Source organism: Macrotis lagotis, chromosome 7 (genome assembly GCF_037893015.1).
Source record: "Macrotis lagotis isolate mMagLag1 chromosome 7, bilby.v1.9.chrom.fasta, whole genome shotgun sequence".
Taxonomy (NCBI): domain Eukaryota; kingdom Metazoa; phylum Chordata; class Mammalia; order Peramelemorphia; family Peramelidae; genus Macrotis; species Macrotis lagotis.
The window spans coordinates 88,630,307-88,645,162 of NC_133664.1; the positions used below are offsets into that span (position 1 = coordinate 88,630,307).

The 14,856-nt window shown below is 34.1% G+C and overlaps 1 protein-coding gene across 8 annotated transcripts in view; it reads right to left on the reverse strand.

Annotated features, from left to right (window-relative positions):
• The window catches only part of RBM33 (RNA binding motif protein 33), a 166,521-nt gene that overhangs the window by 120,758 nt on the left and 30,907 nt on the right, over window positions 1-14,856 (reverse strand). For all 8 annotated transcript variants that reach the window (XR_012470034.1, XR_012470033.1, XM_074193284.1 and 5 more), the window contains exons 3-4: window positions 3,399-3,447; window positions 1,266-1,342 (exon numbers count right to left, since the gene is read on the reverse strand). Coding sequence is in view for 6 of the 8 variants with exons in the window: in XM_074193284.1 (XP_074049385.1) it covers window positions 1,266-1,342; window positions 3,399-3,447 (126 nt within the window). In the remaining 2 variants the exon portion in view is untranslated. The remainder of the gene's footprint in view (window positions 1-1,265; window positions 1,343-3,398; window positions 3,448-14,856) is intronic.

Sequence of the window (14,856 nt, forward strand, 5' to 3'; positions counted from 1 at the left end):
AAAAGTATATGCATTTTTGAACTTTTCAGAATAAAAAATTATTGAAACAACATCTGTTCTCAAATATTCTGAAACTATAAACTAAAGACATATATTATTCTATTAACAGAAATATAGACATATTATTCTATTAACAGAAATATCAATATTTTAAATACTTGATCCTAATTCTTTAAATGTAGGATTTACTTAGTAACTAATACTCTACTATAACTTATTATTATAAACTTCAAGACATTTTACAACTTACCTGTAATAAAACCAATTTCTGAGTATGTCCAAGGTAAAAAACATTAAGATAATCTTCAGGCCAGAATATCAGTTCATTTCACAGAATAATCACACACACAAAATAACCATTTTATGCAAAGAATCATAGAAGATAAACAAATAATTAAGACAGGAAGAAAAAGTGAAATTTCAAATTGAAAAAATTCATTATGTTAATACTTTAAAGAATGAAGATTCTGAAATCAAAGAAATTCAGAAAAAAGTAACTTGAAAAAATCCAACATATTGTTAATATTCAAGAAAAAAAAGTAACCTATATCCACTGAATTATCAGTCAAATATGGTTTAAAATTCATTCAATATGACAGAAATCAACAAATATACACAGTACCATAAACAAATATCAGATTTATTTTTCTATCTTAGTGACTGAATGTGAAATTCTGTCAAAGATTTTTCCCTTAAAAATTTAACAAAAACCAGTAATCACTTATTTTATTAAAGCATACTAATAATTCAATTTCTCAGACAAGAAATATTTCAACAACTAAAAAAGGAAATTATAAGATAGCAATGACAATAAATTACGAATCTAAAGGATCATTTCCCAAAATGTTCATCCTTGAAATAAAAATAAAATAGTAAACAAAGGTTTACAAAGAGAACCATCATAGGTCATTAGAACCATTTTATATTAAATGACTATAACAACAGTATTTGATATGCATTCTCAAAAATTTCATAAATTTGTTGATCCTCACCCAATATCCTACACTAAAGCAATTCAATGAAGTTTTCAGTAATTTTTAAAATAATTTTAAGTATACTATATGGAAATTAATATACACAGAGCATATATATATATATATATATATATATATATATACACACATATATATATGTATATAAAACTTAGAGAATATATGAACTCAAATAAAAATTTTCTATTAAACCATTATCAGAACAAACTTTTCAAGTACTTACAAGTATACATGTTATGCTGTTTTAAGGATATAATGGATGAAAACTAATACCTGTAATTTAGATCATCTTCATTATCACTCTGCAAAAGATCATCATTCAGTTCTTCATCTGACAAATCTGATTGATTCTGGATGAAAATTTTTTTTATTAATATATGACTTTTCTCCAAAGAAACATCACTACAAAAATTACCAATTTATAATTATTACATTATTAATAATCATTTGCAATTAAAACATGTCACCCAGATATACAAATCACAGGACCACTGATTTACAACTGAGGTCATCAAATGCCAATTCCTTCAAAATGAGACTTTTATTTCCACTTAAGTAACTCCCCCAAGATCACTAGGAGTCAGTGCTTGAACATATAAACCTAGAAAGTCTGATATCAGATCCAGTGCACTTTCCACAGTATTAAAACACTCCTAAATATTTAGTAAGCCAACTAATTGTTCCAGATAAATTTTCATAGGAAGATAAATGGAGATATCAAAATGGAATTCAAACCTATTCAACAAATTATTATTCCAAGTATGAGAAAATGAGTATACACTTGGGATACAAAGACAAAATGAAACTTTCAGTTTCTTCTTAAGAGATTAGGTATACACACAAAAATATGAATACAACTTAATTTGAAGGAAGATGGGGACAGTTTGGAAATGGGAGGGAAAAAATAGGGAGATAAGGAAAGTCAACAGGAAGTTGTAGTTGATAGTTGAATCTAACCTAAAAGGATGATAAAGATTCCAAAATATGGAGATTAGGAAAGTACATTTCAGGATTGTGCGAAGAAATAGCACAAAATGGGGCTGAAAAAGCCAACTGAATCCAGATTTGGGATATTAAATACTTGGTTGAATTGCTTCTATTTTGTCCTAAATAGAAGAGACAGTAACCCAATTTTTTGAGCAAGGAAATGGGATTTGTAAGTTGTGCCCTTCACAATATTAATTTGCTAACATTGTGGAAGATGAATTATAGATGGGGGAAAATCTTGAAACAGAGAAATTAGAAAGCTATTAAAGAGTCCAGTCAAGAGTGATAAGGGTTTGAACTAAGATAGAGGTTATATAATTAGAGAGGTTTTCAAAATTGTTAAACAATTTTGAATGGGCAAATGACTGCTACAAGGTAATGACTCAATTTTTTGGAACATCTCTAACATTTAAGAGTCTTTCCTTCATTATCTTTGCCTTCTTCCACTTCTATTAGAATGAGTTCCTATCGAAAATTTAAGAATATATAATATAAAAGAGATTATTTGTGAATACTTAGAAAAGGCAATGTTCACTCAAAGCCAGCATGAGTTCTTTAGGAACAAATCATTCAGGATTAAAATAATTTCATTTTTTGACTAGGTTACTACATTGATAAAGGATATTCCTTAACTACTGAGGAACTCTATTAAAGCACTGACAACATAGAGAGGGCAAGAGAGAAAAAAAGAAATTTAAGTTATAGATGTGAATAATTGAGAAGATAATAATTCCCTCAAAAGAAATAAATTTCAGGGAATTAAGAAATATTTCTGTTTTGTGATCCTAAACATTAAATTTAGGATGCCAATGGAACAGACAGTTTAAGAGAAGACCTAGGGTTCATTTGAGAGTCAAATGTGCAGAACTGGATATTTTATGTCTCATCATTCACTCAGTTCCAATCTATATGCTATCACACATGAAAATAAATATATCCCTTTTGCCTAAATTTAATGTGGTATAGTAAAAGACATTGTCAAATGCTTTTCTGGGGTTTTTCTAAATCTAATCAATATCCCTTCCTTATCATTCTAGCAACCTTGCCAAAAAAAATGAAATTCGTCAATACTCCAAATAGTTTTACAAATAGCTTTTCATGAAGGTATACTTTACATACATTATTACAATACGACTTAGGGGTTATTTTGTTTGAGGCAAAGGGAGTCCAGCTCTGCAATTTTATCAGGTAGAGAATTTTGGGGGATAAACTCCCTTTAACAAATTAGGTAAGACGAAGTATTAAGTTGTCCATGACTGAGAGGAGATCAATGACTCACCCAGAATCATGTAACTAGAATGGAGCAGAGATACATTTCTGACTCCAAAGGCAATCCTCTATACTTATGGCACAATGATTCTCACTATTTAAAAGAAATTAAACTTCAAAGACTCATTTTCAAAATCAACACTTTCTTACCTTTTTGCCAGACAGCAAATCTTCTCCAAGCAAATCATCTTCAAGTTCACTGGGGGAAAATGACAAGTCAATATCTATTTCCATAACAAAACATCTCAAGGAATTACGGTTTCTATTATTTAAATAAGCAATTATATAGCAAGACTTAACCACTGACTCTGTGGGCTGGTTTTTATTTTGGTTTTACAGTGTTAATTTGGACATATTTTATATATTTTCTTCCCTCACCTTTCACCTCTCCTCCAGGTGTGTGTGTGTGTGTGTGTGTGTGTGTGTGTGCGCGCGCGCGCGCGCACACGCGCACACAGATACATATAGACATAAATGTAGTTTTTTTCTAAATTAAAATTAAATGAAATCTAAATAAAAAAAACTGTTATCTTATTGTCTGATCCTGCTATCTCTTATACTTTGTTTATTCCTTAAAGATAGGGTTTCTCTCTCATCACATTCAATTTGGATCAATGTATAGCATGGAAACAGTGTAAGGACTGGCAAATTGCCTTCTGTGGGGGGTAGGGGGAGAGAAGTAAGATTAGGGGAAAAATTATAAAACTCAAAATAAATAAAATCTTTTAAAATCTTTTTAAAAAACCTCACCTCTGACCTCTGAGGTCCCCTTCAAGTTCTAGATCTTAAATTCATGATCCTATAAGTCACAGGTCAAAGATACGGACTCTGCCTATGCGAAGTTTACAAACTAGAAGTTGTTTTGGATATGTATAAAATACAATTAAACATTTATTAAATTCCTAATATATGAAAAGTATTGAACTAGATGCTAAAGAAAGCAAGAAGAAAAACAGCCTTTACCCTCAAAGAATTTAAAATTCTACTGACGGAATGAGGAAAGAAGAGAGATATATATGTAGATAAATACATATTAAGACCATTTGAGGATGAAGAAGGTGCTAACTAGGAGAATTATGAAAAGTTTCTTTCAGGAGGGGACATATGAGTTTTAAAAAAATAACAGTTCTCAGAGGTAGAGATATGAAAGAAGTACATGGCAGGTGGAAGGAAGCCTGTGCCAAGGCTTTCACAAGCAATGGATTGGTGAACTCAGGGATGACATGAAAGTCAATTGGCTGGAATAGGGTCAAGGGGAATAGCATAAAATAAATGCGAAAAAGTACGAAAAAGTCAGTCTATAAAGGCTTTAAATTTCAAGGTATGGTACATTCTCTCTTTAGTCCATTGCCTCATCTTGAGGGGGTGAGGGAGAGAAAGATAGCCTCAAAAAGTTGTAGAGGAGTTCTCGATCAGAAAATGATGTATCCAAAGCACATCACCATCATCGTCGTCGTCGTCATCATCATCATCATCCTCTTAGAAGCAACTAGGAGTCACTGAAGAGGTATACAAGGCAATAACTCAAACTTGTGCTTTGCAAAGATGCCAGCTATAAAGATGATGCTTGAGGAAGGGAATGTCTGAAAACAGAGACCAATTTAATACAGAACAGCATAAAAGAAAGGTTTACAGTACTTACTGCAGGCCAGGTCAAAAGAAGAAAGGATCATATTTGACTTAAGAGCAAGAATCAGATATGGTTTCATAAAGAAGGTAAGATCTGAGGGGCAGCTAGGTGGCCCAGTGGATAGAGCACTGGTCCAGTAGTCAAGAGGATCCGAGTTCAAATCTGACCTCAGTCACTCAACACTTACCAGCTGAGCTGTGGGACCCTGAGCAAGTTATTTAATACTGATGGTCTAACCTCCTTCCACTGAAACATGAGGTCAGAAAAGTCTTTTCACAGAAGACAACATTTAACAGGTATTTAAAGGAAGCTACAGGACCCAGGATGTGGAGATGAAGAGGGAGTACAAGAATGAGGAATAGTCATTGAAAATGCCTGGAGATAAGAGATGGAAGTTCTTGTGCAAGGAGACTATTGTCCCTAGATCAGAAAAGTATGCAGGGGAAAAGTAAGATATAGTAAGACTGGAGAGGCAGTAGGTAGCCTGGTGTAAAGGACTTTAAAAGTCAAACTGAGAATTTTTTTTATTTGACACTGGAGATAAGAAGATATCTAAACCACTCTCCCCTAGGTCATACCTCTGTTGCAGGAAAGATCAATTTTGCTTCAAAGTTGGGTAGAGGATGGACTAGAGTTGGGAGGCCCTTGAGGTACAGAAACTAACAGGCTATTGCAACTGTCTGGAGAAGAGATGAGGACCTGCACTAAGGTGATAGCAGTGACAGAAGAGAAAAAGATAATGTTAAGACAAAATGGAGATGAACAATAAAAGGATTTTAAGAAAAGCAAATGGACCAATCAGCAAAAGATTGGAAATGAGTGGTGAAAAGAGAAAAGTCACAAAAGGAAATATAGTTCTATTAAAAAGGAAATATAATGAGTTCAGTTTGGGGCAGATTTGAGATGATTAATACAAAGTTGGTAATGCAATTCTGGAGATTAGAGCTAGATAAGTAGATCTGAAAATCACCAGCATAGTGGATAACTGAATGTTTGCGGACTGATGAAATTAACAAGAAAAATGGTAGAAAGAGAAGGGGAAAAAGGACTAGGAAAGAGCACACCTATTTTTATCAGGCATGACCTGGATAAATATCCAGCAAAGTAAATTGAGAAGGAGCATTAAAATTAAATAGGAAGGGCCAGCTAGGTGGCACAGTGGATAAAGCATCGGCCCTGGAGCCAGGAGTACCTGGGTTCAAATGCGGTCTCAGACACTTAATAATTACCTAGCCGTGTGGCCTTGGGCAAGCCACTTAACCCCATTTGCCTTGCAAAAAAAAAAAAAACCTAAAAAAAATTAAATAGGAAAGCTGGGATAAAATAGTATCACAAAAACCTAGTAAGAAAAGCATATTAAAGGAGGTGACCCATAGTCTCAAAAACTCCTGAGATTAAAAAAAAATGATGAAGACTGAAAAACCCATTAGATGTTTGGCAACTAAGAGAAGAGTGGTTTCAGTTGCATAAAGAGGTTGAAAATCAGTCTTGTAGAGTTAAAGAGAGTTTAGTCACAAAAGGGAAAAGAGATGTGAAACAAAAGCTAGGAGGAATAAATTAAATATGAGTTTTTGGAAGATAAGGAAGACATGGGCATGTTTGCATTCAATAGGGAGGTCACAAGTAGATGAGGATGAAGAAGGGGACAATCTGCTTGAGATGATGAAATGGAATGTAATCCCTTGTGCACATAGACAGGGCTTGCCATACTAAGGAGCAGGACCACTTCTTCATCAGAGTGGTAAAGGAGATAGTGGCAGAAAACATCTAGTTGATATGAGATGAGGAGGAAAAAAAAGAGGGAGGTCTCAGAAAATGGCCTCAATTTTTTCAATAAAATGTGGCAAGGTTCTCAAATGAAAAGGAGGGAGAGCATGGGAAGCCTGAGGAGGGATGAAAAATTTTGAGAGCAGCTGTGTTGAGTGGGATATTAAGTTAATCAGGGAAATAACATAATGAGAACCAGGTGAAGTTAAGTAGTATCATTCTGTAATGGACATAAATCAACATAGATTCACCATTTTCTCCAACTTCACTCAGCAATAGGAGCAAAGACAGTAGTTAGTGGAGGTGACTTAAGGCTAAAGCTTGGAAGGACAAAATTACTGATACAAGAAGGGGTCAAAGAACCCCAGAGAAAAGCACAGAGTTGAAATGGTTCACTAAGTAAACATGGGGAAGTGAAGAAAGTGTAGTAAGTGCAAAAGTGAAGGCTTGAGAAGGAGTCAAATAACTGGAGGTCCCAGTGAGATCAAAAAAATAGTTTGGATAAACAAGGAAGAAGGAAAAGTGGAATGACAATAGACTGGTCAGATAAGAGAATTTCAGAGTTCACAAAGACAGAAATGGTACATGTGTAGATGATGGCAAGATCAAGAATATGACCAATCATCTTTGTGGATGGCTGAAGTGGAGTGAAGAAGGTCATATGAGATGAGTAATGTTTGTCCTTTATTCTCAAAGACCAGGACATCAGGGAGGTAATGCCATCACAAGCACATGTGCTAAGTCACCAGGATGTGAGGCAACTAGAGTGAAGTGACTTGCCCAAGGTTACACAGCTACTAAGTGTAAAGTGTCTGAGGCTGGATTCGAACTCCTGACTCCAAGGTCAGTGCTCTAACCACTGTGCCACCTAGTTGCCCTACTAAGTCAAAGATCACATTATTTATCCTGATATTCAAAGTGATCCTCAGTCTGCTACTCTTTTTCCCTCGTGTGTGTCATTCGTGGATTCATGGGGGCTAATGATGAATGAATAGCCCAAGCCTATACTGATGCTCCCCAGGACATTTAAATAAACAAACAAATATCTTCAACCACTAACAAAGGCCTCTGGTATGCTGGTTCACTGTGTCTATATCCACCAGTTGTCTGTTAGGTCAGTGTACCCAAAAGACACTCCCCTTTGAATTCAGTGCCTAGCTCACCGGCTTTCTCTTTATTCCAATTTCTCTCCTTAGATTAAGGGACTCCAGTATACATATTTGGTATTCTTTAAAATGTTGTCAACTTATTCATCTCACAAAGGCAGTTAGGTGGTGCAGTGGATGGAGCACTGGCCTTGGAAATCAGAGTTCAAATCTGACCTCAGTCAACTGATACTAACTAGTTGTATGACCTTGGGCAGGTTAACACTGATTGCCTTGCCTCCAAAATCATCTCCAGTCTTCCTGATTCATATCTGGCCACTGTAACCAGATGGTTCTGGAGGAGAAAGTGAGGTTGGTGACTTAACACAGCCCTGCTCACTCAAATCTAATTCATGTGCTTGTCATGGCATCACCTCCCTGATGTCATGATCGACTTCAAGAATGAAGGACAAACATTATTATTAGGTGACAGGAAATCATTGAAGGGTGTGAATAATATCATCATATTTGCTGAATTAGATGAGCAGAACAAGAAAAACACTGTACACCCAAACAGCAACATGGAAGCAAAGATCAACCTTGATGGACTCTCTCATTCCATCAGTGTGACAAAATCAGGGACAACTTGGGGCTGTCTGAAATGGAGAATACCATCTGTAACCAGAGAAAGAACTGTGGAGTTTGGACAAAGACCAAGGACTATTAACTTTAGGGGAAAAAAAACTGATATCTTATTGTCTGATCTCGTTATCTCTTATACTTTATATTTCTTCTTTAAGGATATTATTTCTCTCTTATCACATTCAATTTGGATCACTGTATACCATGGAAACAATGTAAAGATTGGCAAATTGCCTTCTGTGAGGGTGGGGAGGGAAGTAAGATTAGGAGAAAAATTGTAAAACTCAAAATAAATAAAATCCTTAAGTACAAAAAAAATATAAAATCATATCTATGCATAAGAAAGAAAAGTTTTGGATGGCATATTAGAAAAAGGAAAACATACTAAGACCACTTTTTGCTATAGCAAAGATCATAAAGAAACCCAAGAAGACATATAAAACAAATTAAATAAATGGGAAATCAGGATAGTATAACAATTTTTAAAAAATTAAAACTGAGAGTAAATATAATAATGGTACCAATGAAGAAGTTTTAAGATTTACTTCCCTCCTTTCTCTGCATAAACAAAATGAAGTGTGTATTACTAGACCTGGTTGAGCAACTGGGTTGGTTTAACTAAACTGATGTTTTTCCTCTTTCTTTTTTTAATGTTACAAGGGCTCTACCAGGAGGGAAATGAGAGAGAGATATATGAGGAAATGAAGGAAATATAATAACAAAGAGCAATAAAAAAACTATCCAAATGAGTGGCTATGGCAATAATAATATGAATAAAAGAGGTGAATCTTGAGCAATTCTATGATATACAATTAATGAAATTTGGTGGGTGATTAGAATTGAGGTAAAGGACAGTGAAGGAATGTGAAAAATCAAGAGTAAGTTCAAGATTTTAAAAACAGGTATCAGTTTTTATGGACAAGTAAAAACAGAAATAATGAAGAAAGGACACCAACCAAGTATGAGTAAAAGATAATAAACCTAGTTTTAAATATAGTAAATTTTAATTGTGAGTAAGAAATCAAAGTTAAAATGACTACAGGCAGTTAAGGATGCAAGCCTAAACACAAAACACAAGTTAACAAGAATAAAAAAGGGGGGGGGGGGCGGCCACAGGGGACAATGAAATAGGAAAAGAGGAAAAGAAAAGAAACCTGGGAGAATGTAATGTTTTAGAAGTCCAAAGAAGAAAAGACTATCCCAGGAAGAGGCAATGGTTAACAGTGTCAAACAGCATCTTTCTAAAAAATTTTCCATGCTGTGTGACTTTTGAGAATAGAGACAAAGAGAACAGAATCACCCAGGGGTTAAAAAAAAATTGAACAAAAAGGATTTTTTAGGATTGGGTTAGTACAAAGAAGAGAAAGAACTACTTTTGACAAGATGGTGGAGAGTACTCTGCACAACCTCAAAAGAATGGAAAAAACCCCAAACACAGAATGATGATGACAACAATGAACTAAAAAAAAGGAAAGGAAATAAAATGTCAAGTAAATTTGAAAAAAAGACTGAGAAATGATAAGCAACAAATTACCAATGAAATGAATAAATGTATTAGAGAGATAAATTCCACATAAAGAAAAATTAAGGCTGGAATAACTATTCCCTTAAATATTGTTAAAAATTAAATAAATATATAATCAATATATCACAAAAAATCCCAAAGTAGTTCTGAATAAGAACATAAATAACATTGTAAGAAGAGGAATTAAAATCAGTGAAAAATTAAAATGACAAATTTGAGAATTGAAAAACTAGAAGACAGTAAAAAAAATGAAACTGTGGTCTCTGAGGAGCAGTTACTTAGGCAGAAAGCAAGTATGCAGAAACAAAATAACAGGACAAAAAAATTTCACAGAAACAGAAGGTATCATTAAAACTCTAAAAAACAAAGATCTAGAGGACAGAATTCAATAAGAAAATCTTTGAGCTCCTATAAAAAACATATTTCTCATATTCCAAGAATTTTACCAAAAATAAATAGCTGTTAAGTATTAGAAACAGAGAAAATAATAGAAATTATTAGGGTCCTGGGATGCCATCAAAGAACTCTAATTTTAAATCATCAAGATATAAAGTCAGAAACATTCAGTTTTTTAGTAAAAGATGCTTAGGGACAACTGGGTGGTGCAGTGGAAAGAACACGGGCCCTGGAGTTGGGAGCATGTAAGTTCAAATCCGAGTCTCAGACACTTAATAATTACCTAGTTGTGTGACCTTTGAAAAGTCACTTTATCCTACTGCCTTAAAAAAAGAAGACATATTTAAAACAACAGTAGGAAAGAATTCATATATGAACCAATCCAAATCACAGTAAAACAATCAAAGAGGGTTACATATGAAAGAAGTTATGATGCAATATACTTAAAAATAAATCAAAATAACCACTATTCCAAGAATATCTTTAAAAAACTGAATACAATCCAAGAGAGAAAAATCTGGTGCTTGAATGAAGTTATTTCTTCCTTGATTTAAAAAACTCAGATTCAGGGGAGGCTAGGTGGTGCAATGGATAGAGCACCGGCTCAGGAGTACCTGAGTCCAAATCCGGCCTCAAACACTTAGCTGTGTGGCCTTGAGTAAGTCCCTTAACCCTATTTGCCTTGCAAAAACCTAAACAAAACCTAAAACAAAAAAAACCCCAAACTCAGATTCAGTCAAAGTCTCATATAAAATAGACCCAGCAGATGAAACTTTAAAAAATAAACTTAATCCAAGTAAAGAATAAAAGATTAATTAATATTAATATGCTATAAGAAAAAATAAGCCTAATGTTGCTTTTAAATACTAATATAGGGTAAAAAAATCTAGTATTAAAGATCATTTTTTAAAAGACTATTAATTCTAAAAACTCAAAGGGAACAAAAACAGATCATCTAAGGGACTCAAGAGAAAATATTTCTCACAATCACATGCTACAAGCATAAATTAAACAAAGAGATGAGGGAAATAAAATGATGATTCCTAAACCATACTCTTATCAGGGTTTAAGATATAAAATAAATTTTAAAATGGTATCTATTTTTGTTCTGATTTAAGGTGAAGAACTATAATTGAGACTGGATTTTTACAGAATAAAATTGGTGTTCAGTGTGGTTGGCCAGTAAGGGGGAACCCATATGTGAGTTCAAGGAATAAGACTGGGGTGCTAAAATCATACTTCATACTGGAGGGGAGGAAGGGATAATTATACTAGGAAGGACTACACTACTGGCAAATCATTTAACCTCTGAATGTCCGGAGCAACATTCCAAAACTTTAAGTTACAGAGAAACTGCCAACATATAATTGGTGTAGGGAATTTCAGAACCAGATCATTTCTGGTATCAACATAATCACAGATCTAAGACCTCTACCCAATCTTAGCTCCTCACTTCTCAAAAAAGATAATTAAAAATAAAATAGCAGATCATCAAAAGGCACAGCTACCAAGTTTTGGTTTTTTTTTTTTAGGTTTTTGCAAGGCAATGGGGTTAAGTGGCTTGCCCAAGGCCACACAGCTAGGTAATTATTAAGTATCTGAGATAGGATTTGAACCCAGGTACTCCTGACTCCAGGGCCTGTGCTTTATCCACTTTATCCACCTAGCCGCCCCCAAGCTACCAAGTTCTTAAAGGAAATCTTTTTTATTAGTGAGCTAGTTGGCACCCAAGAATCAGAAGAAATTGAGAAAGGAGAACCCAGGTAGAGGAATCAATCTTAAGTAAAATGTGGTCTTGGCAGTTAGTCAAGTATTTTTTATATTAGTAGTTATTTTAAAATGGAATTTCTTTTTCTAGATCTTTCTGTTAGGTATTGATAAACTGTATAGAAATAATGATTTGCAGGGCCTTATTCATAATGTATAATTCTGCCTAAGTGCTTAACTATTTCAATTATGTTTCTAATTGATTCTCTCAGGTTATTTAAGTTAAACCACCATGACAGGTCCCCCCCCCCTTTTGGTCTATGTGAATTAATTCAAAATCTGTTTCTTGTTTTACCGCAATAGCTATCATTTCTACTATAATGTTATTGAATACACTGGCCCTGTCATGGGCCACCTTTTCTTTTATACCCATTCTCAGTGATCTTTTTAGTTCCTTTAGTTCCAACAGGTTTGATTGCCATCTCCACGCAGATGATTCTGATGTATAAATTTAGTCTTTATTAGACACACAACAGGGCCAAAATGGGAGGGGGATGGGGGGGCTAATGTAAACAAGTCAGAAAAGGAAACAACAAAAAAGTAGACAAGCAAGATGAGAATAATGCATTAAAACCCAGACAAAAAAAGGGTTATCACTAAAAGGAGTGGGTGGTAGTAGTGTCAGATGCTTCAGAATACAAAAAAGAATGAAGACAGAGAAAAAAACCATAGGATTTAGCAATTAAGAGACCATCTGAAACTTTGAAAAGAGTTGAATAAAGAGAGAGAAATCAGACTGCAAAGGATTAAAGGAGAGAAGAGAAAGTAAACAACAACAACAAATGTAGACATTTTTGAGTTTACCTTAGAAAAAGATGAGAAGCATGATTGTTTAAGGGGGATAATAGGATCTCCTGAGGGCTTTAGAATGGAGGATATGAACTGATGCAAAATGAAGTGAGCAGAATCAGAAGAGTGTAAACAGTAACAGCCATACTGTAAAGGATGATCAACTGTGAAAAACTCAGCTACTCTGATCAAGACAATTCCAAAGGACCCATGAAAAATTCTATTCATCTCCAGAGAGAACTCCAGACTCTTGAATACAGACTGAACTTTTTAAACTTTATTATTGTGGGTATGTTGGTGCTTTCTTTTTTTTTGCAACATGGCTAATAATGGAAATGTTCTACATGATTTCACATGCATAATCTGTATCAAACTGCTTGACTTCTCAAGAGATGAAGGAGGGGCATCAGGGAGAAAATTTGAAACTTAAATTATTTTTAAAACGAAGGTTAAAAAAACTTTACACATAATTTGTAAATATTTACAAAATAAAAAGCTAAAACAATAATAGAGACAAGCATGTTTATGTTTATAGGCAATGGGGAAAGAAATTAAAGAGCAAGATAAAAAGGAATTGTGGGGCAATACACTACTGAATTTTCCTGAAAATAAGACAGTCATATGAATTTTTTGCAGACATATTAGGGCTTATTTTCAGGGGATGTTACTTTTTTCCACTTACAACAATTTACACTAATTCAAATAGTCATATCATCATCTTCCAGAAAATCATCATAACTTGAATTTCATGCAACTCCATTTCCTGCAGAATCAGTAATCTCAATGAGAGATCATTTCCAGCAATAAGAGTTCTCCTTAAATAAACATTTCCTGTCTATGTGATGTGGTTGGCCCGGAGTACATTGGCAACATAATGTGTCAGTGATTTTATCCCATGAATTCTTTACACAAGTCACAACCTCTTCTAACTAGACTTCACAAAGTTTCCACTGATTTCTCTCCAGTCCATTGATTTCCACGCACAAATAGTCCTTAAATGACTTGTTTATAGCAATATCAAGGGTCTAGAGACAGGCAATCATTCCCGTGGGAATAAATATTTGATCTATTTCTCTCTCTGCAAGAAGTGTGTCATGTCTTTAATGCGGATGAATGCTGGTTGAATACCAGACTAGCAGACTTTGGCCACGTTACAAAACAAATGGCAGCATTAAATCAAACCACTTCTTTATAACTGCTTGTGCACATCAAGCTTTCTCAGTTTCAAAAACATAAATGACTGAAACACATTCGATCTTATATTCTTGACTTTAGTGATTTCTTTCCATCCAGACATTATTAACACATGCTAACCAAGCATTGTGTCTACTCCAATTCATCATTCCGCAGTTTTGAGTAAGTTTTGAGTTCTTCTGTCTTCATAAGCATCTACCTCTCATCCAAAAGTGGCCGCTTGGACATTTGTAATTTACATTATCATTTATTTTAAGTATTAATGTTGGGGCGGCTAGGTGGCGCAGTGGATAAAGGACTGGCCCTGGAGTCAGGAGTACCTGAGTTCAAATCCAGCTTCAGACACTAATAATTACCTAGCTGTGTGGCCTTGGGCAAGCCACTTAACCCCATTGCCTTGCAAAAATCTAAAAAAAAAAAAGTACTGATGTCAATAATATTATTTATTTATATATATGATTATATATTATTATTCAGCAATAAGCTTCAAGTTCATTCATATACATAAATGTTTACCTCTCATCCAAAGATACCTGTTTGGGCATTTACAAATGCTCAATTATAATTAACATTATCACTTAATATCAATGTCAATAATATTATTTATTCATATTTAATTATATTATTATTTTAAAATTCAGAATATCTATCTATGTTGCAAAGGATGCACTAAGTACATCTGTCTAGCTGACAATCTTAACTGGGGTTTATTTTGAGGGTAGGACTTATAGGACAAGCATCCAGAAAAAAAAAAATCAGGCTAGGTCTTATTTTCAAGGAAATGTGGAAGGAGGTGAGAATATGAAGGTACGT